The 18,172-nt window shown below is 44.9% G+C and overlaps 1 protein-coding gene across 1 annotated transcript; it reads right to left on the bottom strand.

Moving 5' to 3' along the window:
* Positions 1 to 2,339: 2,339 nt before the first annotated feature.
* Positions 2,340 to 4,239, bottom strand: LOC143630226 (1-aminocyclopropane-1-carboxylate synthase 7-like). The gene is made up of 4 exons (XM_077099293.1): positions 3,794 to 4,239; positions 3,575 to 3,703; positions 3,307 to 3,467; positions 2,340 to 3,210 (listed from the first exon to the last, which is right to left on the bottom strand). Exons 1-4 carry the CDS (start codon positions 3,962 to 3,964, stop codon positions 2,340 to 2,342), a joined length of 1,332 nt encoding a protein of 443 aa, XP_076955408.1. The 5' UTR covers positions 3,965 to 4,239.
* Positions 4,240 to 18,172: the final 13,933 nt, after the last annotated feature.

Here is an 18,172-nt window from a genome sequence, read left to right as displayed (position 1 = left end):
TTCATTACGCCACGAGGTGCGTGAGCGTCCCATCTCTGAAATGCTTCGACGATGTCCTTCAAGTCTACGCATTCCTCGGTGTTGTGGCCTCTTGTCCTGTGGAAATCACAGAATTTGCTCTGATCAGCGTTGTGACGCTCTCGGATTATTGGAGCCTTTGGCCATGGGAGCTTCTCAGTGGCGAATATCTCGGTGACGCTTTTGGTGAGTGGCGTCCATCTGGAGTTCTGGTTCGACTGTACGTTATCCCTTCCGCCTAACCGATGTTGCAAGCCGGATGAGGTGTCAAAGTTTACCCTTGACTGCCAAATGCCTAGATTCCGCTTTTTGTTTAGTCGGGCGGTAAGGACGTTGTCTTCTCTTGTTTTCTGGGTGTAGAGGTTTGTGCTCTGTGGGAGGTCTCTACCCAGTTGCTTCTCCGTTTCCGCAAAGCGTTTAGCTGCTGTCATGATGGCATCCCATGTGGACGGCATGCCATCTTTACCCGTTAAGGTGCGGATGAGCTCTGGGTCTTTCGCGCCCTGGATGAAAGCAGCGCGAACAAGATCTTCGCTAATAGTGCCCAGACTTAGCTCTGGGTCTTTCGCGCCCTGGATGAAAGCAGCTTGGAATTCTTTTTGACGTGCTTCCGCCCACGCTTTAACTTCATCGAGTGTTTGGCGGGGGAGCCTCGTTCGTTGTCTCTCTGACTGGGTATCGGTGAATCCCAGTGAAAGATTATTTACTGCACTTGCCCCAGCTCGGGTAACCGGGGTAGTGTTCGTAAAAACTGTGTAGTCGCCGGTATTCCCCCCAGTAGCTAGGGTTGTGGTTACCGGGGTTTCTTGGTCACTCGTTGGTTTTGGGACCGGAGTAACTTTAACCATCTTTCCAGAATTTTTGAGAAAACTGAAAAAGACTTAAGTTCTAGCTTTTATGCACGGATGGCGCCAATGAAGAAACACTAATCGACCCCGGGCAGATTACGGATAATCTGGGGGTTAAATAGATGTTTCCCACGAGGATTAGGTCCGAAAAAGATGGTTCTTCTGATAACCTGCAAAACAGACACCGTGAGCTCGTCACTGGTAACTCCTTGTGACCACCCTCCGGCGTGAGAATTAGACTAGATTGCTCTTGAATATAAGTGTATATTAAGAGAATGACTAGAGCAGATATCAGGTAATATATCAAGATATGAGATATGAGATAAGATGATACCATTCCAAGGTGTTGGAGTATTTATAGCCGAAGGTATGTTTCCAAGCAGGTACAGCCGGCTGAATAGTGTTCCTGTTCTGCCAACTGTGGGCTACGCACATGCCATGCTGGTGGTTGGTGGATAGGCAGCGGCTGATAGTGACCAGGCCGGCTGTGTACTATTCCTGTTCCACCAACTGCAGGCCATGCACGTCCTCCGACAGGTTGGTGAGTAGGCAGCGGCTAATAGTGACATACAGTACAAGAGCGTGCTGCTCGTCATACTGTTGTCAGTGAGCTGTCGTATCCTTGGTCAGATCTTTTGTCCATACCTCGTCAGGTACAGTACAAAAGATCCTCTAGTATCGTACGGACTGGCTCATTTGTGCGGGAGTGTCCCCGGCTTTGTGCGGGAGTGTTCCCGGCTTGCTCACTCCTTCTTCAGGTGACATTACTGAATTATTTAAGAGTTAAGTGCCTTGTGCGTGTAGCCTTGCTGCGCGGGTAGCCTTCCCTGATGGCTTGTGTCCGCAGCTGCGGGAACAGGCGGGGTACTTCACCATTGGGAGGCTTTTCCTGCGGGAACAGCTTGCGTACTGCGCGTAAGGACGTCACGTCTCTGAGCATGGTGGGTCCTGCGGATCCAGTTGGTTTCTGCGCAGACGTCCCTCTTCAAGGTGAGTTCTGCGAGTTTAGCCTTTGCGCAGACGTCCCTGTTGAAGGTGAGTCTTGCGGGTTCAACTACGCAGGCTTCCCTCTGAGGTGAGTCTTGCGGGTCCAACTGGGCTCTGCTGGGACCTACCTCTTCAGTCATATTTATTATTAAAATAACACATATTATATTTGTATTCATAAAACTCGTAGCATTGATTGGTTGGGTATGACAGAGACTCTTTAGACCAGCAACTGCAAACATTATGATGCTTTCACAAGGATAAAATAATATAATTTTGATATATTGTAATAATAATGTTACAAACACGTACATTCGATCTACATAGTTGAACTCATACAAAGGGGTCTATAAACTCAAAATCTTTGGAGATTAATTATGAAATTAATCCCAAAGAAAATTAGAGCAAAAACATACTTAAATCCCCGGTATGATCCACAAATTATTGATGGCAAAAACCCTAATCTTGATAATTAGTGCTTCCCATCTAAAAAATTATTGCCAAAAAGATAGAGAACTTGATAATATTAATAATCATAGCACTCACTAAACTTGCATATCTTGCTTCACTCATATTCGCAAAACAAACCCGAAACCACCCTGGCTCGGAACAATGGCAAGACGATCCAGGCGATATGTTTAGCCTAACTTCGTGCATAATCGTGTTCCAAATCGCTAATTCACTCTTGATTGTAGGTTCCTCCAAATATGGACTCAAGTTCATCCAACAGAAAAGACCAGCATTCCCTTTTAAACATTCGATACCCGCCTTTTGGAGTCCATTTATAATCATTTCGTATCGTTTCTTCAATCTTTCGCGGTTGATCTTAATGTATTTTTGTGTGAAATCCGTGTCTGACAACATAGATGCCAACAAAAACTGTGTTTGTGAAGAGATTAATGTGAAACTAGACATTCTCCTAGCGGTTGTCACAACTTGATCATTGTACGAATAAACGGTCCCAATTCGAAACCCTGGGAGACCAAGATCTTTCGACAAGCTATAAACAATGTGACATCTTTCCGCGTCTTTATAGTTTCTTGACTCAAGCACTTCCGCAATGCTAACGAATTCATCTGCACAAAAAGCCGAACCCGAGTAGATTTCATCGGATACTAGGTGAATATTTTTTCGTGTCACGAATTCTAGAAGCTCTTCGAGAACCTTGCGCTGAACGGTTGCGCCCAATGGGTTCGACGGGTTCGTGATGAGCACTCCTTTTACTTTTATGTTCATTGATGTTGCATGATCATATGCTGCTTCTAAGGCTTCTGGTGTGATTTGAAAGCCATTTGAGCTGTCACAATGAATTGGTACAATTTGTACACCAGTTCTCCACCTTAAATCTCTGTCAAATCTGCATTATTTGATGGTAAAAATGTCAATAAAGACTGTAAATTTTTAAAACTTCTGACAAATGTTTTGTATCCAATAATTGGTGGCTGCTACCTACCCTGGATAATATGGTGTTGGGACCATCAAAGCATCACCAGGATCAGCCAAAATGAAAGTTAAAAGCTCATTAGCTGCTGTTGCACCAGCTGTCAAGACAACTCTATCAGGGTTGAATTTAGCTTTACCTCCTCTTACTTGTTCCATGAAACTTGCCATTGCCTATATATAACAAATAATAATTAATAATTAAACAAGTTAGGCTTTTTTTTATCACTTTTGCAACAAATATAATTATGGGGTTTCACATTTTTTTTAAAAGGTGGTACCTTTCTAAAGGATTGAAGGCCATGATAATCTTGAAACAAAGCATTCTCTCTAAAGCCAGAAACTTTTTGGCCCCAGTTTGCTGATTCAAGATTTGTTTCCAAATATTCTTCAAGTAAATCAAAGGACACCTATAAAAAGTGATCACAAAAATCAGTAACATGTAAAAATATTAAGGTCTTGAAAGTTTGAATACCTTAATAAGTTGTGTCATTGCTTACTTGATTTTCAGCTAGTCCCATTTGAATGACTCCAGAAGGATTATCTATTTCATGATAAGGGTTTTCATCATAAGCCTTCCATCCAGAAAAATATGGAGAGTTTTCACCATGGGTTTGTGAGACTGCTATCTTTGATAGTCCAACACTTGGTTGCACAATCTCAATTGCCATGAGTTCTATATATATTAAAGTTTTCTTGAATTCAAGTTTGAAGTAAGAAGCTTTGTGTTGAAAGAAGCTTTAGAGCTAGAGAGAGATGGAATGAGAGAGAGAAAAATGTGAAAAGAAAGTGTTTGATGAAAACTTTGACAAAACACCCCTATATATAGGAAGTGTCTAAATTCAACATGCAACACACATATCAAAAAGGTTAGTGGGGTTCACTTGCAACATGCCAATATAATTTAATTTATTTTTATCTTCAATAAATTGGCAAAAGGAAGCAATGATTAATTGTTTAGAATAAGGTTGCAAGTAGCAAGATCAAAACCAACCTTTTAAAATTGTGTAATTAATAATAAATTAATAATCTCCATAACAATATATATTATTATAAAAACGACCACCAATCATAATACCTCCTCATGGTGATGTGTTTTCTACGTGGGCTGAAGTGTGTGGAATTAAGGGGTTGGGGTTTCGATCTACGTTTGTCAAGAAATTAATAAACCGAGTAATATTATGTATTATTTAATGTGCATTATGTTATTTTAATTAGATATTAATATTTCCCATGCCTCGCGAGCTAATTCTTTACTGCTAATATTTTCATGCTAATCAAACTCTTAATCAACATTAAATGTCAATATATTTTGCTGTGTCGTGCGTGTCAATTTATTAATATTAATCTGTTTTATATAATAAAAATTATAGATATTTTTTGGTTTTAAGTTGCATAGTTGTTTTCGTATAAAAATATATTACGTTTAATCTCTAATTAACATGTTCGTGAACTTTCTCTTTAAAAATTGTGAACTTTCTCTTTAAAAATTATTCAAATATAAAAAAATGTATGTTAAAACTGCTTAAATTAAGTATGATTATACGTGAATAACAGTAATAATTATTTTATTTTGTTAAACTATATATTATCAACAGTGACGGATCCAGGATTTTTTTTCACAGGGGTCAGAAGTTCGGGCAGTCAAGTATCACATATACATTCAGTGGAGGCCCCAGGAATATGTTATATATATATGTGTGTGTGTGTGTGTGTTTTTACGTGTGTATAATACATTCTTAAATTACATCCATCTTGACAAACCAAGGCAACGGGGCCCCAATCCGAAGCGCAAAAGCATACTGAAGAAACACTAAGTGACCCCGGCAGATTACGGATAATCTGGGGGTTAAGTAGATGTTTCCCACGAAGATTAGGTCCGGCAAAGATGATTGTTCTTCTGATGACCTGCAAAACAGACACCGTGAGCTCGTCACTGAGAAGGGGGGTTCCTCCTTGTGACCACCCTCCGGCGTGAGAATCAGACTAGATTGATCTGAATATAAGTGTATATTAAGAGAAATAGCTAGAGCAGATATGTGATAGTATGAGATGATCCTACCGTTCCAAGGTGTTGGAGTATTTATAGCCGAAGGTAGGTTTCCAAGCAGGTACACCCAGCTGTATACTATTCCTTTTCTACCAACTGTGGGCTACGCACGTGCCATGCTGGTGGTTGGTGGGTAGGCAGCGGCTGATAGTGACATGGCCGGCTGTGTACTATTCCTTTTCCACCAACTGCAGGCTATGTACGTGCCACAACAAGGGTTGGTGAGTAGGCAGCGGCTGATAGTGACATTTTGTACTAGAGCGTGCTCCTCCTCGTACTGTTGTCAGTGAGCTGTCACCCTGTGATTGGTTCATGGGCTGCTTTGGTCAGATCTTGTCTATTTTGTCCATACCTTGGCAGGTATAGTACAAAAGATCTTCCAGAAGCGTACGGACTGGCTCATTTGGGCGGGAGTATTCCCGCCTTGCTCATTCCTTCTTCAGGTGACATTACTGAATTATTGAGAGTTAGTGCCTTGTGCGTGTAGCCTTGCTATTAGTGCGGGTAGCCTTCCCTGATGGCTTGTATCCGCAGCTGCGGGAACAGGCGGGGTACTTCACCATTGGGAGGCTTTTCCTGCGGGAACAGCTGGCGTACTGCGCGTAAGGTCTTCATCTCTCTGAGCCTGGTGGGTCCTGCGGAACCAGTTGGTCTTTGCGCAGACGTCCCTCTTCAAGGTGAGTCTTGCGGGTCCAACTGGGCTCTGCTGGGACCTACCTCTTCAAGTCCCCTCAGTCCAATGTTCTTCTCATGAATTGTTAATGAGGTGAACTTTTGGACTTAAGCAAAGGGTTTTGAAAAGGGTTTTTAGTTTTAAGGTTTTCCGTGGGGATTCTTCCCGCGGTTTTCCTAATGTCACTCGCAGAAATTCCCGACTTTTCTGCTTGATCTTTGGTTATGATGCGGGTAGGTGTTTAACCCCTTCGCACGTCGGGAGCGTTGCGTTTCACTTGCATAGATTCTTCACGAGGTTTTGGTAGTTTTGGACATAGTGATCAGTTATGTTAAACTACCAATTCCGCCTTGAAGTTTCAAACAAGCTAGTTCTCAACGTTCCCGCTATGCGGAGGTGCTATTTCCCTTTCCGCAAGCATGGTCCATAAGATCCTTCTTGGCTTCAATTCCCTGCAAGTGCTAAGTATGTGAAGGGTTTCGCCTTGACACTGTACCCGCACTTGTCTTACGGTTTCTTGTTTCCCAAGGTATCTTGTTAGCTTTGATTCCTTGCAAGTGCTAAGTATGTGAAGGGTTTCGCCTTGACACTGTACCCGCACTCGTCTTATGGTTTCTCGCTTTCCAAGGTAAGGGTATATTCCCTCTTATTTTTGAATCTTTAAATCTTTTTGAATGTTTTTGAAATTCGAAGAGTTGGTGAAAAGATAAGAACAGTCCAAACTGTTGAAGGGACGTTAGCGTCGTCCGACGGTTTCTTGTGACAGTTTCAGGACGTGCAGGAAGTTATGGCGACGTGACGGTATATGGTCATTCCAGACGCTTTTTCAGGCGCGTGGGCGCGAATTTTACGGCACGCGTCCTTTCAACAGCTGTTGCCAGCTTACTCTTTCCACGTGTCATAGTTTCATTGCACCTGCGCTTTCTCTCTCCTCCGCATTAAATTCATCGCATTCATTGCGATGAGTATATAAAGGGGGAGAGGGTGCATCTTAATCCACACCTTCACTTCACTCTTCTTCTTCTAAACGATTTCCGGCGAATACTCTAACTTTTCCGTCGAGCATTCTACTGAAATCGTTCTTTACATCCAAAACATGTCTTCCATTCATGATCCCGAGGCAACTGCCGAGGAGTCTGAGGTGTACACCGAGAACCCAATGTCCGCGTCTGATAAGGACGATAACAGTACTGCTGGCGAGTGCCAGTGTGCTCTTACCGTCGACCTGTACCAGTACATCATCAAGAAGTTAATGCTCGAGCCTTTCGAGCCTGAGTTTCCTGAGCCTCACCAGACGGTGTACGATGCCCCCAAGGGCAAGATAGGGGTTTATGCCTCATTCTTCATATATGGGAATCTCAGATTCCTATTAACGAAGTTCGTATACCGTGTTCTGGAGAGACACGGTGTACATTTGACGGAGGTGCACCCGATGGCGATCGCTAAGGTTCGCCACTTTGAATGGGTGTGCCATATTCTGGGCGTTGAGCCCCGCGTCAACCGCCTGATGACCTTCTACTCCTGGAGGTGCATCCAGGGCTGGTATACCTTGGTCACTCGGATCAAGGGTTTGAAGATCTGCGCTACCGAGCGCAGTCTTCGGTCTTTGAAGCGGGAGTTTTTCTACATCTCCGCTCGCGTCGTCCCCATTGCGATGACGTTCAAGAACGGGAGGGCGCTCCCTAGCCTTCACGCCTCCAATTACCAAGAGGCGGAATGGTTCACCAAGATCTCCCAGATCCAGACTCCGGTTTACCGCTTTGCGGAGTCTGGGATGGTGATGCTCGGTATGAGCCGGGTGTGGAAAGATGCTGGGGCAGAGGCGCCACAGATTCCCATCGTCGTCGAATACGATTTGAACTCTACCCCTTACGGTATGCTTCATATTATTTGCTAATTTAGGGTTTTTGATCTAACCATTTCTTTCATTTTATTTTCAGAGGGAAACAACTTGCAGTCTCTTCTGCAGCCGCGAGAGAGAGGTGGTCCCGCTCGGTTGGGTACTCGTGATCTCGACGAGAACGAGTTGCCCATCCTGGAGCAAACGGCGGATCGGTTTGTGGAGGTCTACCCGTCGGGCCACGAGATTCTGAGCGCCACGCGGCCAGGTAAGGGACTCTAACCCTCGCCCTCTCAATGCTCAAACCTCTGCTGGAATTCCTCTAATTTTGTCATCTTCTGATGAGGAATCCTCAGATGGTCATTTCTTCGTGAGGAAGAAGAAGGCTACTGGTACGAAGGGCAAGGCGAAGGTTACCTCCGCCGTCGACCTAGGAAATCAGTCTGACTCCGAGACTGAAAGCGAGGAGGCGGCGGGGAACCCTGGGGGTGGTGAGACCACTGTTCCGGAGGTTGAGACAGCTGTCACCTCCGGGCAGCCCAGTACGACGACGATGACCGGCATGAAGAGGCCGGCTCCATCGGGTTCGTCCCCGCCTGTCAGAACCTTCAAGCTCAAGAAAACTCGTAAGTATAAATTATATTCAGCTTAACTGCATATATTTCTGCCATCATACTTATATATCGTCTTCGTGCAGGCGTGAATGCAACCGCATTCCCGAGTGGAGCGGGAAGGAGCGTCTCTGGACCCATGACGGTAGGTTTGGTCAACCTACCCGAGGCGATGACCCAGGCGGCTGCGCCTGTTTGCAGCATTGGTTCAGTTGCTAATCCCGTTAAGGCAACTGTTCCAACTGTAACATCATCCCCGCCGGCTGTCAGTGCCATCTTCACGGAATCCTTCATTGAGCCGGCGGTGGTTTATCCTGCGGGTTCTTCCGCAGCTACGGTCACGGTTGTGAGTTCACCTCCAGTGAGTTCACCTCCGTTGGTTTCTACCGCAGGGACCTCTACAATGCCTCCTCCAGCGCCGGCGACTACGGCCGGTCCCTCAGGTGCGTTCAGGGTTGGGGCTTCTAGCCAATCTTTGCCACCTTCCCATCTCCCTGACCTCTTGGATAGATATCCCTTAGGTTCGGGTGATGGGTTTGGCGGCTACCGGCCTGTTGTCGACCCTACAGGTGCGTAGGGTTATTTTGGCTTATTATTATTATTTTTTTATCATCTTTTCCTAACTGTTTTTTGTTTTTACAGTTTCGGATTCCAATGAGGTGTATGTTCCACGGTGGAACATCCGCCGGGGAACAACCCTTCGAACAGCTGTGGACTGCGTCGAGTGGGCGCGTCACGCAGCCCCAAGTGGTGCGTTGGGGGAAGCCATGTCTAGCTACCAGGAGGGTAGGCTGACGAATGAGCTTCGGATTCTCCTTGCCCGGATGCAGCCGCGCGTTGTGTTGCTTTGTCGTGAAAACGACAAGTTAAAGACGGCGCGTAGCCAGGAAGTGGCTCAGGCGCGGGCTATCCGGGAGGAGAACAAGAGACTTGCCGCCATTGCTGCGGATAAGGAAAAGGCCTTCAAGGCCCTCGAGGTTGAAGTTCAGGCCCGGCTCGAGGCCCGTTCCAAGGCTACCCAAGCTGTTAACGAACAGCTTAGGTTGGCTAAGGAAACTGCGCGGAACGCGACCGAGAGGGCCACCAAAGCTGAAGCCATTGCTGAGCCTCTGCGCGCCAAGAATGAGGAGCTTAAAGCCAAACTAGAGAGGCTCCACCAGGCTCATGATGCCTTGGCCATGGAAGACGCCAAGAAGCTCCAAGAGATCTTGGACCAGAGGGGTATGCTTGACCATACTGAGCGTAAGCTGAAGGGCGTTGAAGAGGCTGCAGCTAAAGAAGTGTTGCTTGCCAACCTTAACCAAAATGAAGCCGAACGCGCCCGTGACCAAGCTCAAGCTGCCCTCCAGGAATCTCAAGCTGCCCTCCAGGAAGCTCTGATCACCAAGGAATGGCTTCTACGAGAAGCGTTGTCGCAGGTATGCGTAGCTTCATAATATCTTTACGCTTTTCTTTATACTTAGAAGAAAAGTTTTTGATACATACATATTTTTTGTAGGTTGTGCATCGGGTCTTCACAAACACATCCTATGACGATGCCATGAGCGCAGCCCTCAACGCTTCCCATGATGATGGGGAAAAGGCTGGTTTCCTGCTTGGTCTGGGGTTTGTTGAGAAGGACATCCCGCCTTCCAACTTCCCTCTTTATGACGTGGACACTGAAGCTGCTTACGACCAAGCAGTGAACCAGTATGCTGCCTTCCCGCATCCGGTGATGGAGAAGGTGAACGAAATTGCTGCTGCTGATGATGGGCTAACTATTCTCAAGACTTTCCTTGAACCGCCACAGCCAACTGATGGTGCGGGTTCAAGTGGGTTTGGAGGGAGTGGTCCTGAAGTTTGAACCTTTAGATCCCTTCCCACTGTTAGAATAGATTTATATTTTTGCATGCGGGTATGTGCCCAGCAATTCTTGTAATATTTGAATTTTGATGGAATATACATTATTTGTTAATTCCTTGCCTTGTAAACCTTATATGTTTTGTTTCACGCATATTTTGGTTTAACTTAGCAATTTCTTGATTACTTTGGATAAGTTAACTTCTCAACGTGGCAGATAATAGGTTAAAGTTTTGCTTCCTCTTTCGTGATTGTGCGGGTAAGACCGTCACTTTCACTTAGTAGGGTGGCTAAATTTTACCTATATCTGACCTGCGTGAAGGTTTTCCTCATCTTTTCCTTAGAAATTTTCTAAGAGTTTTAAATAAGTTAACCTTTCGACGCGCGGTTGTCAATAGGTTGATGTTCAGTTTCCTCTATCATGATTGTGCGGGTAGGACCGTCACTTTCATTTAGTGGGATGACCAAACTTCACCTATAACTGACATGCGTGAAGGTTTTTCTCATCTTTTTCTTAGAAATTTTTGCTGTTTTTTGTGTTTATGCGGGTTTTTCCGCCTTCCACACGCAACGACTTACTTCTTTTCACACTTATTTATGCGGTGAATACCGGCATATCAGTGTGGAAAGTTCATAAGTATAAAGGTAAGGCTATCAACACAATGTGATAAAGGAGAATCATTTCCATTAGAAGTGGCTCTAGGCCTTTTCTTTACAAGTTTGGAATTGATCTACATGTAACATTTGCGTAATTGAGCTCCATTCCATGTTCTTGGGATGGGGGTGCCATCGAGCCTTTCGAGCCGGTATGCGCCCTTTCCCAAAACTTCTTTGATAATGTATGGCCCTTCCCAGACCGGGGCCAGCTTTCCTGGGCGTTCTTGGTTCGAAGCCTCGTTGTTACGCAGTATGTAGTCTCCGACATTGAAGTTGCAGAGTTTTACCCGCGTGTTGTAGTACTTTTGCATTTGTCGCTTGTAGTTCTCTTCACGCGCTGCGGCTAGGTCTCTGCGTTCTTCGGTTAGCATAAGGTCTAACCGTCTTTCCGCATCATTGTCTTCTGGCTGAATCAAGACCCTTGGTGAGGGTAAACCAATTTCGACCGGGACCATGGCTTCAGTGCCATAAGTGAGGCTGAACGGGGTTTCTCCCGTACTGGCCTTTTTCAGCGTTCTGTTTGCCCAAATGACGTGTGGAACTTCGTCTACCCAGCCGGATCTGTGTTCCAAGAGTCTTTTCTTTATGCCGTCGACGATGCTCTTATTTGCTCTTTCCACCTCACCAATACCCTGCGGGTGCGCCACTGAGGTAAAGGTGTGGGTGATTTGAAGTTCTTCTAGCCACTTTTGTAGCTTCTTGTCAGCAAAGTTGGTGTCGTTATCGCTCCCCAAATTCTGTGGAAGTCCAAAACGACAAATAATAAATTCCCAAATAAATTTTTTGATATGTTTTGCGGTTGTTTGGGCTAAGGGTTTTGCTTTTATCCACTTGGTGAAGTAGTCGATGGCTACCACTAGAAACTGAACGTTCCCTGCTGCTGTGGGAAATGGACCTGTCACATCGATGGCCCACTTCTGAAATGGCCATGAAGAGGTGACTGGAACAAGTTCATTCTTCGGGCGATGCGTGTTGGGTGCGTAAAGTTGGCAAGACCTACACTTTCTGATGTATGCCAGCGCATCCGTATGCATCTCCGGCCAAAAGTATCCCGCGTTGTTTAGCTTAGCTACAACTGCGCGTGGACCTGCGTGTATTCCACAGATGCCCTCCTGCACTTCCCTTAGGAGGTAGCCAGCATCTTGGTTGTCCACGCATCTTAGGAGTGGGCCAAGAAAGTTACGTCTGTAAATGATGTCATCGATGAGTTGATAGTTCAGTGCTTTACAGCGTATTTTTCTTGCCTTTGTTTTTGAATCTGGCAGTATACCCGCCGCAAGGTAATTTATTATTGGTGTCATCCACGTTTCTGTGCCGGTTTGGATGACACAGATTTCCTTGTGCGGGACTGATGGTGCTCCAAGGAGTTCAATGCGGATGTCCTTTCCCAAGTGGGTGAAGGCTAATGATGCAAGCTTGCTTAACACATCCGCAGAAGGAGTTCATCCACGTTTCTGTGCCGGTTTGGATGACACAGATTTCCTTGTGCGGGACTGATGGTGCTCCAAGGAGTTCAATGCGGATGTCCTTTCCCAAGTGGGTGAAGGCTAATGATGCAAGCTTGCTTAACACATCCGCAGATTTGTTTTCGCTACGCTTGACGTGTATGACTTTACAATCGTTAAAATCACGCATAAGGGTTTTTGCTTGTGCGAGGTACAGGGCCATTGTGTCGTTCACGGCCGTGTACGTCCCGTTTATTTGGTTGGCTACTAACATGGAATCCACGTGGGCTTCCAAGTTTTTCACTCCCATCTTACGCGCAATTCTCAGCCCGGCCAAGAATGCTTCATATTCCGCTTCGTTATTCGTACTTGGAAAATCCAGTCGAATAGCGTAAGTGTATTCTTGGCCTGCTGGGTTGGTTAGTTTTAACCCTGCGCCTGAACCCTCGATGTTGGTTGCTCCATTAGTGTAGAGTCGCCAGACATCATCGATGTCTTGTGCTGGAGAGGGTTGAGCCTCCTCCTGGCACTCTTTCTCCCGCGAAGCGGGGACTTCTGCAATAAAGTCGGCAAAGACTTGGCCTTTTATGGCTGGTCTTGGCTTGTACTTTATCGCGTATTCCCCCAACTCAATTGCCCATTTGGCTAGGCGTCCCGACAACTCGGGTTTGCCTAGAACGTTTGCAAGTTTGAAGTTGGTGAGAATGGTGATTGGGTGACCTTGGAAATATCGTCTTAGCCTGCGTGAAGCCTGTACAAGTGCTAAGACTAATTTTTCCAGGGTAGAGTACCGTGTTTCCACGTTTGTTAGGACACGGCTAACATAGTAGATTGGCATCTGGATGCCTTTCCGCTCTACTAGCAGGACTGCCACGGTTGCTCTATCTGTGGCGGAAAGGTATAGGATTAATTCCTCCCCCGCTTCTGGTGCTGTGAGCGTTGGGAGTTCGATCAAGCGTGACCGAATTTCCTGAAAAGCTGCTTCCGCTTCTGGTGTCCAGCGGAAGTGCGTTTTCTTTAAACAGTTTCTCAATGTTGACACGAATGGGAACGACCTATCCGCATGGTTTGCCAAAAAGCGGTTAAGTGCGACTAGTCGTCCATTCAGTGTCTGAGCTTGCTTGATGGTAGTAGGTGATTCCATTTTGATAATGGCTTCGACCTTTTCAGGGTTCGCTCTGAAGCCATCTTTAGTAACAATGACTCCTAAGAACTTCCCTTCTTCCATCCCAAAGGAACACTTGCTCGGATTGAGCTTCATGTTTATCTTTCTGAGCGTGTTGAAAGTTTCTTCGATGTCTTTCAACATCGCTTCTGGCTCAGGGCTTTTGATGACCAAGTCATCCGTGTAGACTTCCAAGTTCCTCCCAATTTGGGCATGAAACTCTTTGTCCATCAGGCGTTGGTATGTGGACCCGGCATTCTTAAGTCCGAGTGGCATCATTTGATAACAAAATGTGCCATCGGGCGTCCGAAATGCGGTTTTGTCCTGATCGTCAACGGCCATGTGGATTTGATGGTACCCCTTATATGCATCAAGGAAGCATTTAAGGCGAAACGGTGCTAACGAATCTACCTTAAGGTCAATTTCGGGTAACGGATAACAATCTTTGGGGCATGCTTTGTTTAAGTCTTTGAAATCTATGCACATGCGCCATTGTTTGTTAGATTTCGGTACCATGACGGGATTTGCAACACATGTTTGATATCTGCTAACGCGTACGATGCCCGCGTCAAGGAGTTCCTTGACTTGGGTTCTACACGCGTTAGCTTGTTCCGCCCCCATTACTCTGCGCTTTTGTACGACTGGCGTAAAAGCCGGGTCACACTTGAGCTTATGCTCTGCCTTACTTCGAGGTACACCAGTCATGTCAGCTGGTGTCCACGCGAAGATGTTAGCGTTTTTCTGTAGTAAGCGTTTGAGTAAGGTGCGCGTAGGATCAGTGATTGTTGGGCCAATGGTAACAGCCTGGTCAGGGTATTTGCCATTGAAGGCCCATTCTTCTGGTTCGGTGATGGTTGGTTTAGCCATCTTTGGTTTGGGTTCAGATGAGACAGATGCGATGCATACCTGGGGAATACCGGTGATCATCGCTACACCCTCAGCTGTTGGCCATCCCATCATGCCATGGACTGAAGATACCACGGCATTGAATCTTTGCCATCCCGTCTCTCCCGAAGAGAATGTCGTACGTGTGGTGTGGCTTCCTCATTACGAAAAAGTCCACGTCTTCTGTGCGGGAGTGTTTCCCGTCTGTGAGAATGACGGGGAAAGATAGGATACCCAGAGGGGTGTTTGTGCTGCCGTCGAACCCTTCCATCGAGGCGTAGACCGTTTCCAGGCATTCCTTGTCTTCGTCGTCTAGCTTGTCGAAGAACTGTCTGTACATAACCGTTGACGAGGCGCCGTTGTCAGCAAGAGTGCGGGAAGTGATGTAGTGCCCCAGCTGGCTTTTGATGACGATAGGGCCTTCTTTGCTGGGTCCTCCTGGCACTCGCGGGAAGCGCACCTCAGCTTCCTTCCACGCGCATGGTTCTGTCGTTCGTCTTTTTCTTCCTCTGACGTTACTATGAACCATGTGGATGCTGATGTCAACGGGCTTTCGTCCGTTTGCCTTTGTATCGGTTATCATTCCTCCCTCCATTCTTGATTGATGCCACAAGGTGTGTAAGTCTTCCATCCTTGATGAATGTTTCAACAATATCCTTCAAGGATGTACACTCCTCAGTGGTGTGACCCTTTGTCCCGTGGAAGTCACAGGATTTGCTCTGATCCGCGTTATGTCGCTGCCGGATCATTGGAGCTTTTGGCCATGGGAGTTTTTCGGAGGCAAATATCTCCGTGACGCTTTTGGTGAGTGGCGTCCACCGGGGTTTTCGGCTTGATGGGTGCGTGTTATCCCTTCCGCCTACTAGAGGGCGAGAACTGGATGAGGTGTCAAAGTTTACCCTTGACTGCCAAATACCTAGCTTCCTCTTTTTGTTGTGCCGGGCGGTCCGGACATTGTTTTCTCTAGTCCTCTGCGTGTAGAGGTTTGTGCTCTGGGGAAGATCTTTATCCAGTTGTTTTCCGTTTCCGCGAAACGTTTAGCTGCTGTCATGATGGCATCCCATGTGGATGGCATGCCGTCTTTACCCGTCAACGTGCGGATAAGCTCTGGGTATTCGGTGCCCTGGATGAAAGCGGCGCGAACAAGATCTTCGCTTATGGTGCCCAGACTCAGCTTCTTCGAGTTGAAGCGAGTGATGAAGTCTAGTAAAGATTCATCCTCCTCTCTAACGCAGTTGAGAATCGTCCACTGCTCTTCAGTATATTTCCTCTGTTGACTGAAGTGCTGGCTGAACTTGTGTTGGAAATCCGCCCAATCATAGATGTGGTGGACCGGTAAACGATCAAACCACGCCCTGGCCGCTCCAACCAGCGTCATCTGGAACATATAACACCACGTGGGTTCCGTCCAGTTGCTGACGGTTGCCCCAATCATCGTCCAAGTATTCGCACTCATTGCTCATGTTGAGCTGTTGTCGAGTGCTTCCGAATTCGTCAGCCTGTTGGAGTGAACGTAAGCGTTCATCAAACTCAGCTTGGAATTCCTTCTGACGTGCTTCCGCCCACGCTTTAACTTGATCAAGTGTTTGGCGGGGGAGCCTCGTCTGTTGTCTCTCCAACTGGGTATCGGTGAATCCCAGTGAAGGATTTACTGCACTTGCCCCGGCTTGGGTAACCGGGGTAGTGTTCGTAAAAATTGTGTATTCGCCGGTGTTCCCCCCAGTAGCTGGGGTTGTGGTTACCGGAGTTTCTTGGTCACTCGCTGGCCTTGGCACCGGAGTAACCTTAACCATCTTTCCAGAGGTTTTGAAAAAAAGTGAAGAATTAGTTCTAGCTTCTATGTTATTTTAATTAGATATTAATATTTCCCATGCCTCGCGAGCTAATTCTTTACTGCTAATATTTTCATGCTAATCAAACTCTTAATCAACATTAAATGTCAATATATTTTGCTGTGTCGTGCGTGTCAATTTATTAATATTAATCTGTTTTATATAATAAAAATTATAGATATTTTTTGGTTTTAAGTTGCATAGTTGTTTTCGTATAAAAATATATTACGTTTAATCTCTAATTAACATGTTCGTGAACTTTCTCTTTAAAAATTATTCAAATATAAAAAAATGTATGCTAAAACTGCTTAAATTAAGTATGATTATACGTGAATAACAGTAATAATTATTTTATTTTGTTAAACTATATATTATCAACAGTGACGGATCCAGGATTTTTTTTCACAGGGGTCGGAAGTTCGGGCAGTCAAGTATCACATATACATTCAGTGGCGGCCCCAGGAATATGTTATATATATATATGTGTGTGTGTGTGTGTTTTTACGTGTGTATAATACATTCTTAAATTACATCCATCTTGACAAACCAAGGCAACGGGGCCCCAATCCGAAGCGCAAAAACATACCGATTTACATATACGATTAAATACAAATAAGTATAAAAAAACATAATCTAAACATCTCCAACAATCACTTTTTTGTGTGTGTTTTTAGCAAAGTATAATTTAGAACTCCACTTGTGTATGTGTTTGTGTATAATAAAAATGTTTATATTTATAAAAGCACCCCTTTATTAAAAATGAAACCACCAAATAAAGATACTTCACATTTAAAAGTATAGTAACACAATAACAAATATATAAAAAAAAGAAAAAGAAAAAATGTAGACAAGTTACAGTCAAGTGTCAACTACCATTATTAATATTCAAAGTGTAAGTGTTTATTTGAATATCATCTAAGTTGAAGGGGTAAATGTGTTGGTACACTTATTTTCATTTCAATTATATAAATTAAACAATGAAGAGAGAGAGAGAAGCCGTACATCTTCTTCTACATGTTCATTGTGTTGCTACCGCCGTTATTATTGCCGGATTTTTTTTCTTCATCTCGTTTTTTCTTCTTCTTCTCCTTTTCTTAGAATTTCATAGGGGTCGATGTTGAAATTTGACAGGGGTTGGTCTAAATTTTACCGTGTATATAACACTAAAAATAAAAATTTCACAGGGGACGGCCGACCCCTGTGGCTAAGCCATAGATCCGCCTCTGATTATCAGTGTGCTGGTGGTCGTGAGGTATTGCGGCGATGGTCTTCTGGTTGCAGTGGTGGTCGCCTTGTGTTTAACCTTTAACCCTAGTTGGTCTTTGCGTTGTGTTTAACTTTAACCCTAGTTGGTCTTTGCGTTGTGTTTAACTTTAACCCTAGTTGGTCTTTGCGTTGTGTTTAACTTTAACCCTAGTTGGTCTTTGCGTTGTGTTTAACTTTAACCCTAGTTGGTCTTTGCGTTGTGTTTAACTTTAACCCTAGTTAGTCTGAAACATTTCCGTCGGTAATTAATCACGTCAAAAATTTGTCATAGAATCCCTCGAATTTTCGACAGTAATATTAATGATCTGATCTTGGAAGCCCATCGGTAATTATCGATGAATTTATGAAGGATTTGCCAATTGATTGCTCTAATTTGGGATTTTCCATTTATTTGCTCTGAACTACATTTTCAAAACCTCACTAAATCTTGGTTTTATGTAAGAAGCGGAGCTTTTTAAATTCCAATACCACAATTGGTTACCAATGAGCCTTATCATGTGTTATTTGATTGGTCTTGTTACACAACTTATATTACACTAACATATCATTTTGAGTATTAACATGTACCTTTGGATTTGTTTTGATATACATTTATAGTTTACACAGCCATGCCAAA

Source organism: Bidens hawaiensis, unplaced genomic scaffold (assembly GCF_021521415.1).
Source record: "Bidens hawaiensis isolate Kalapana, Puna unplaced genomic scaffold, B.hawaiensis_p1.1 tig00005588_1, whole genome shotgun sequence".
In the NCBI taxonomy this organism is placed as follows: domain Eukaryota; kingdom Viridiplantae; phylum Streptophyta; class Magnoliopsida; order Asterales; family Asteraceae; genus Bidens; species Bidens hawaiensis.
This window is presented reverse-complemented; position numbering and strand designations above follow the sequence as displayed.

Coding starts and splice junctions, on each gene's coding strand:
- LOC143630226 (XM_077099293.1), bottom strand. CDS start 3,964: ATGGCAATTGAGATTGTGCAACCAAGTGTTGGACTATCAAAGATAGCA. Junction 3,704..3,793: donor TGGGACTAGCTGAAAATCAA/GTAAGCAATGAC, acceptor CACTTTTTATAG/GTGTCCTTTGATTTACTTGA. Junction 3,468..3,574: donor GCCTTCAATCCTTTAGAAAG/GTACCACCTTTT, acceptor TGTTATATATAG/GCAATGGCAAGTTTCATGGA.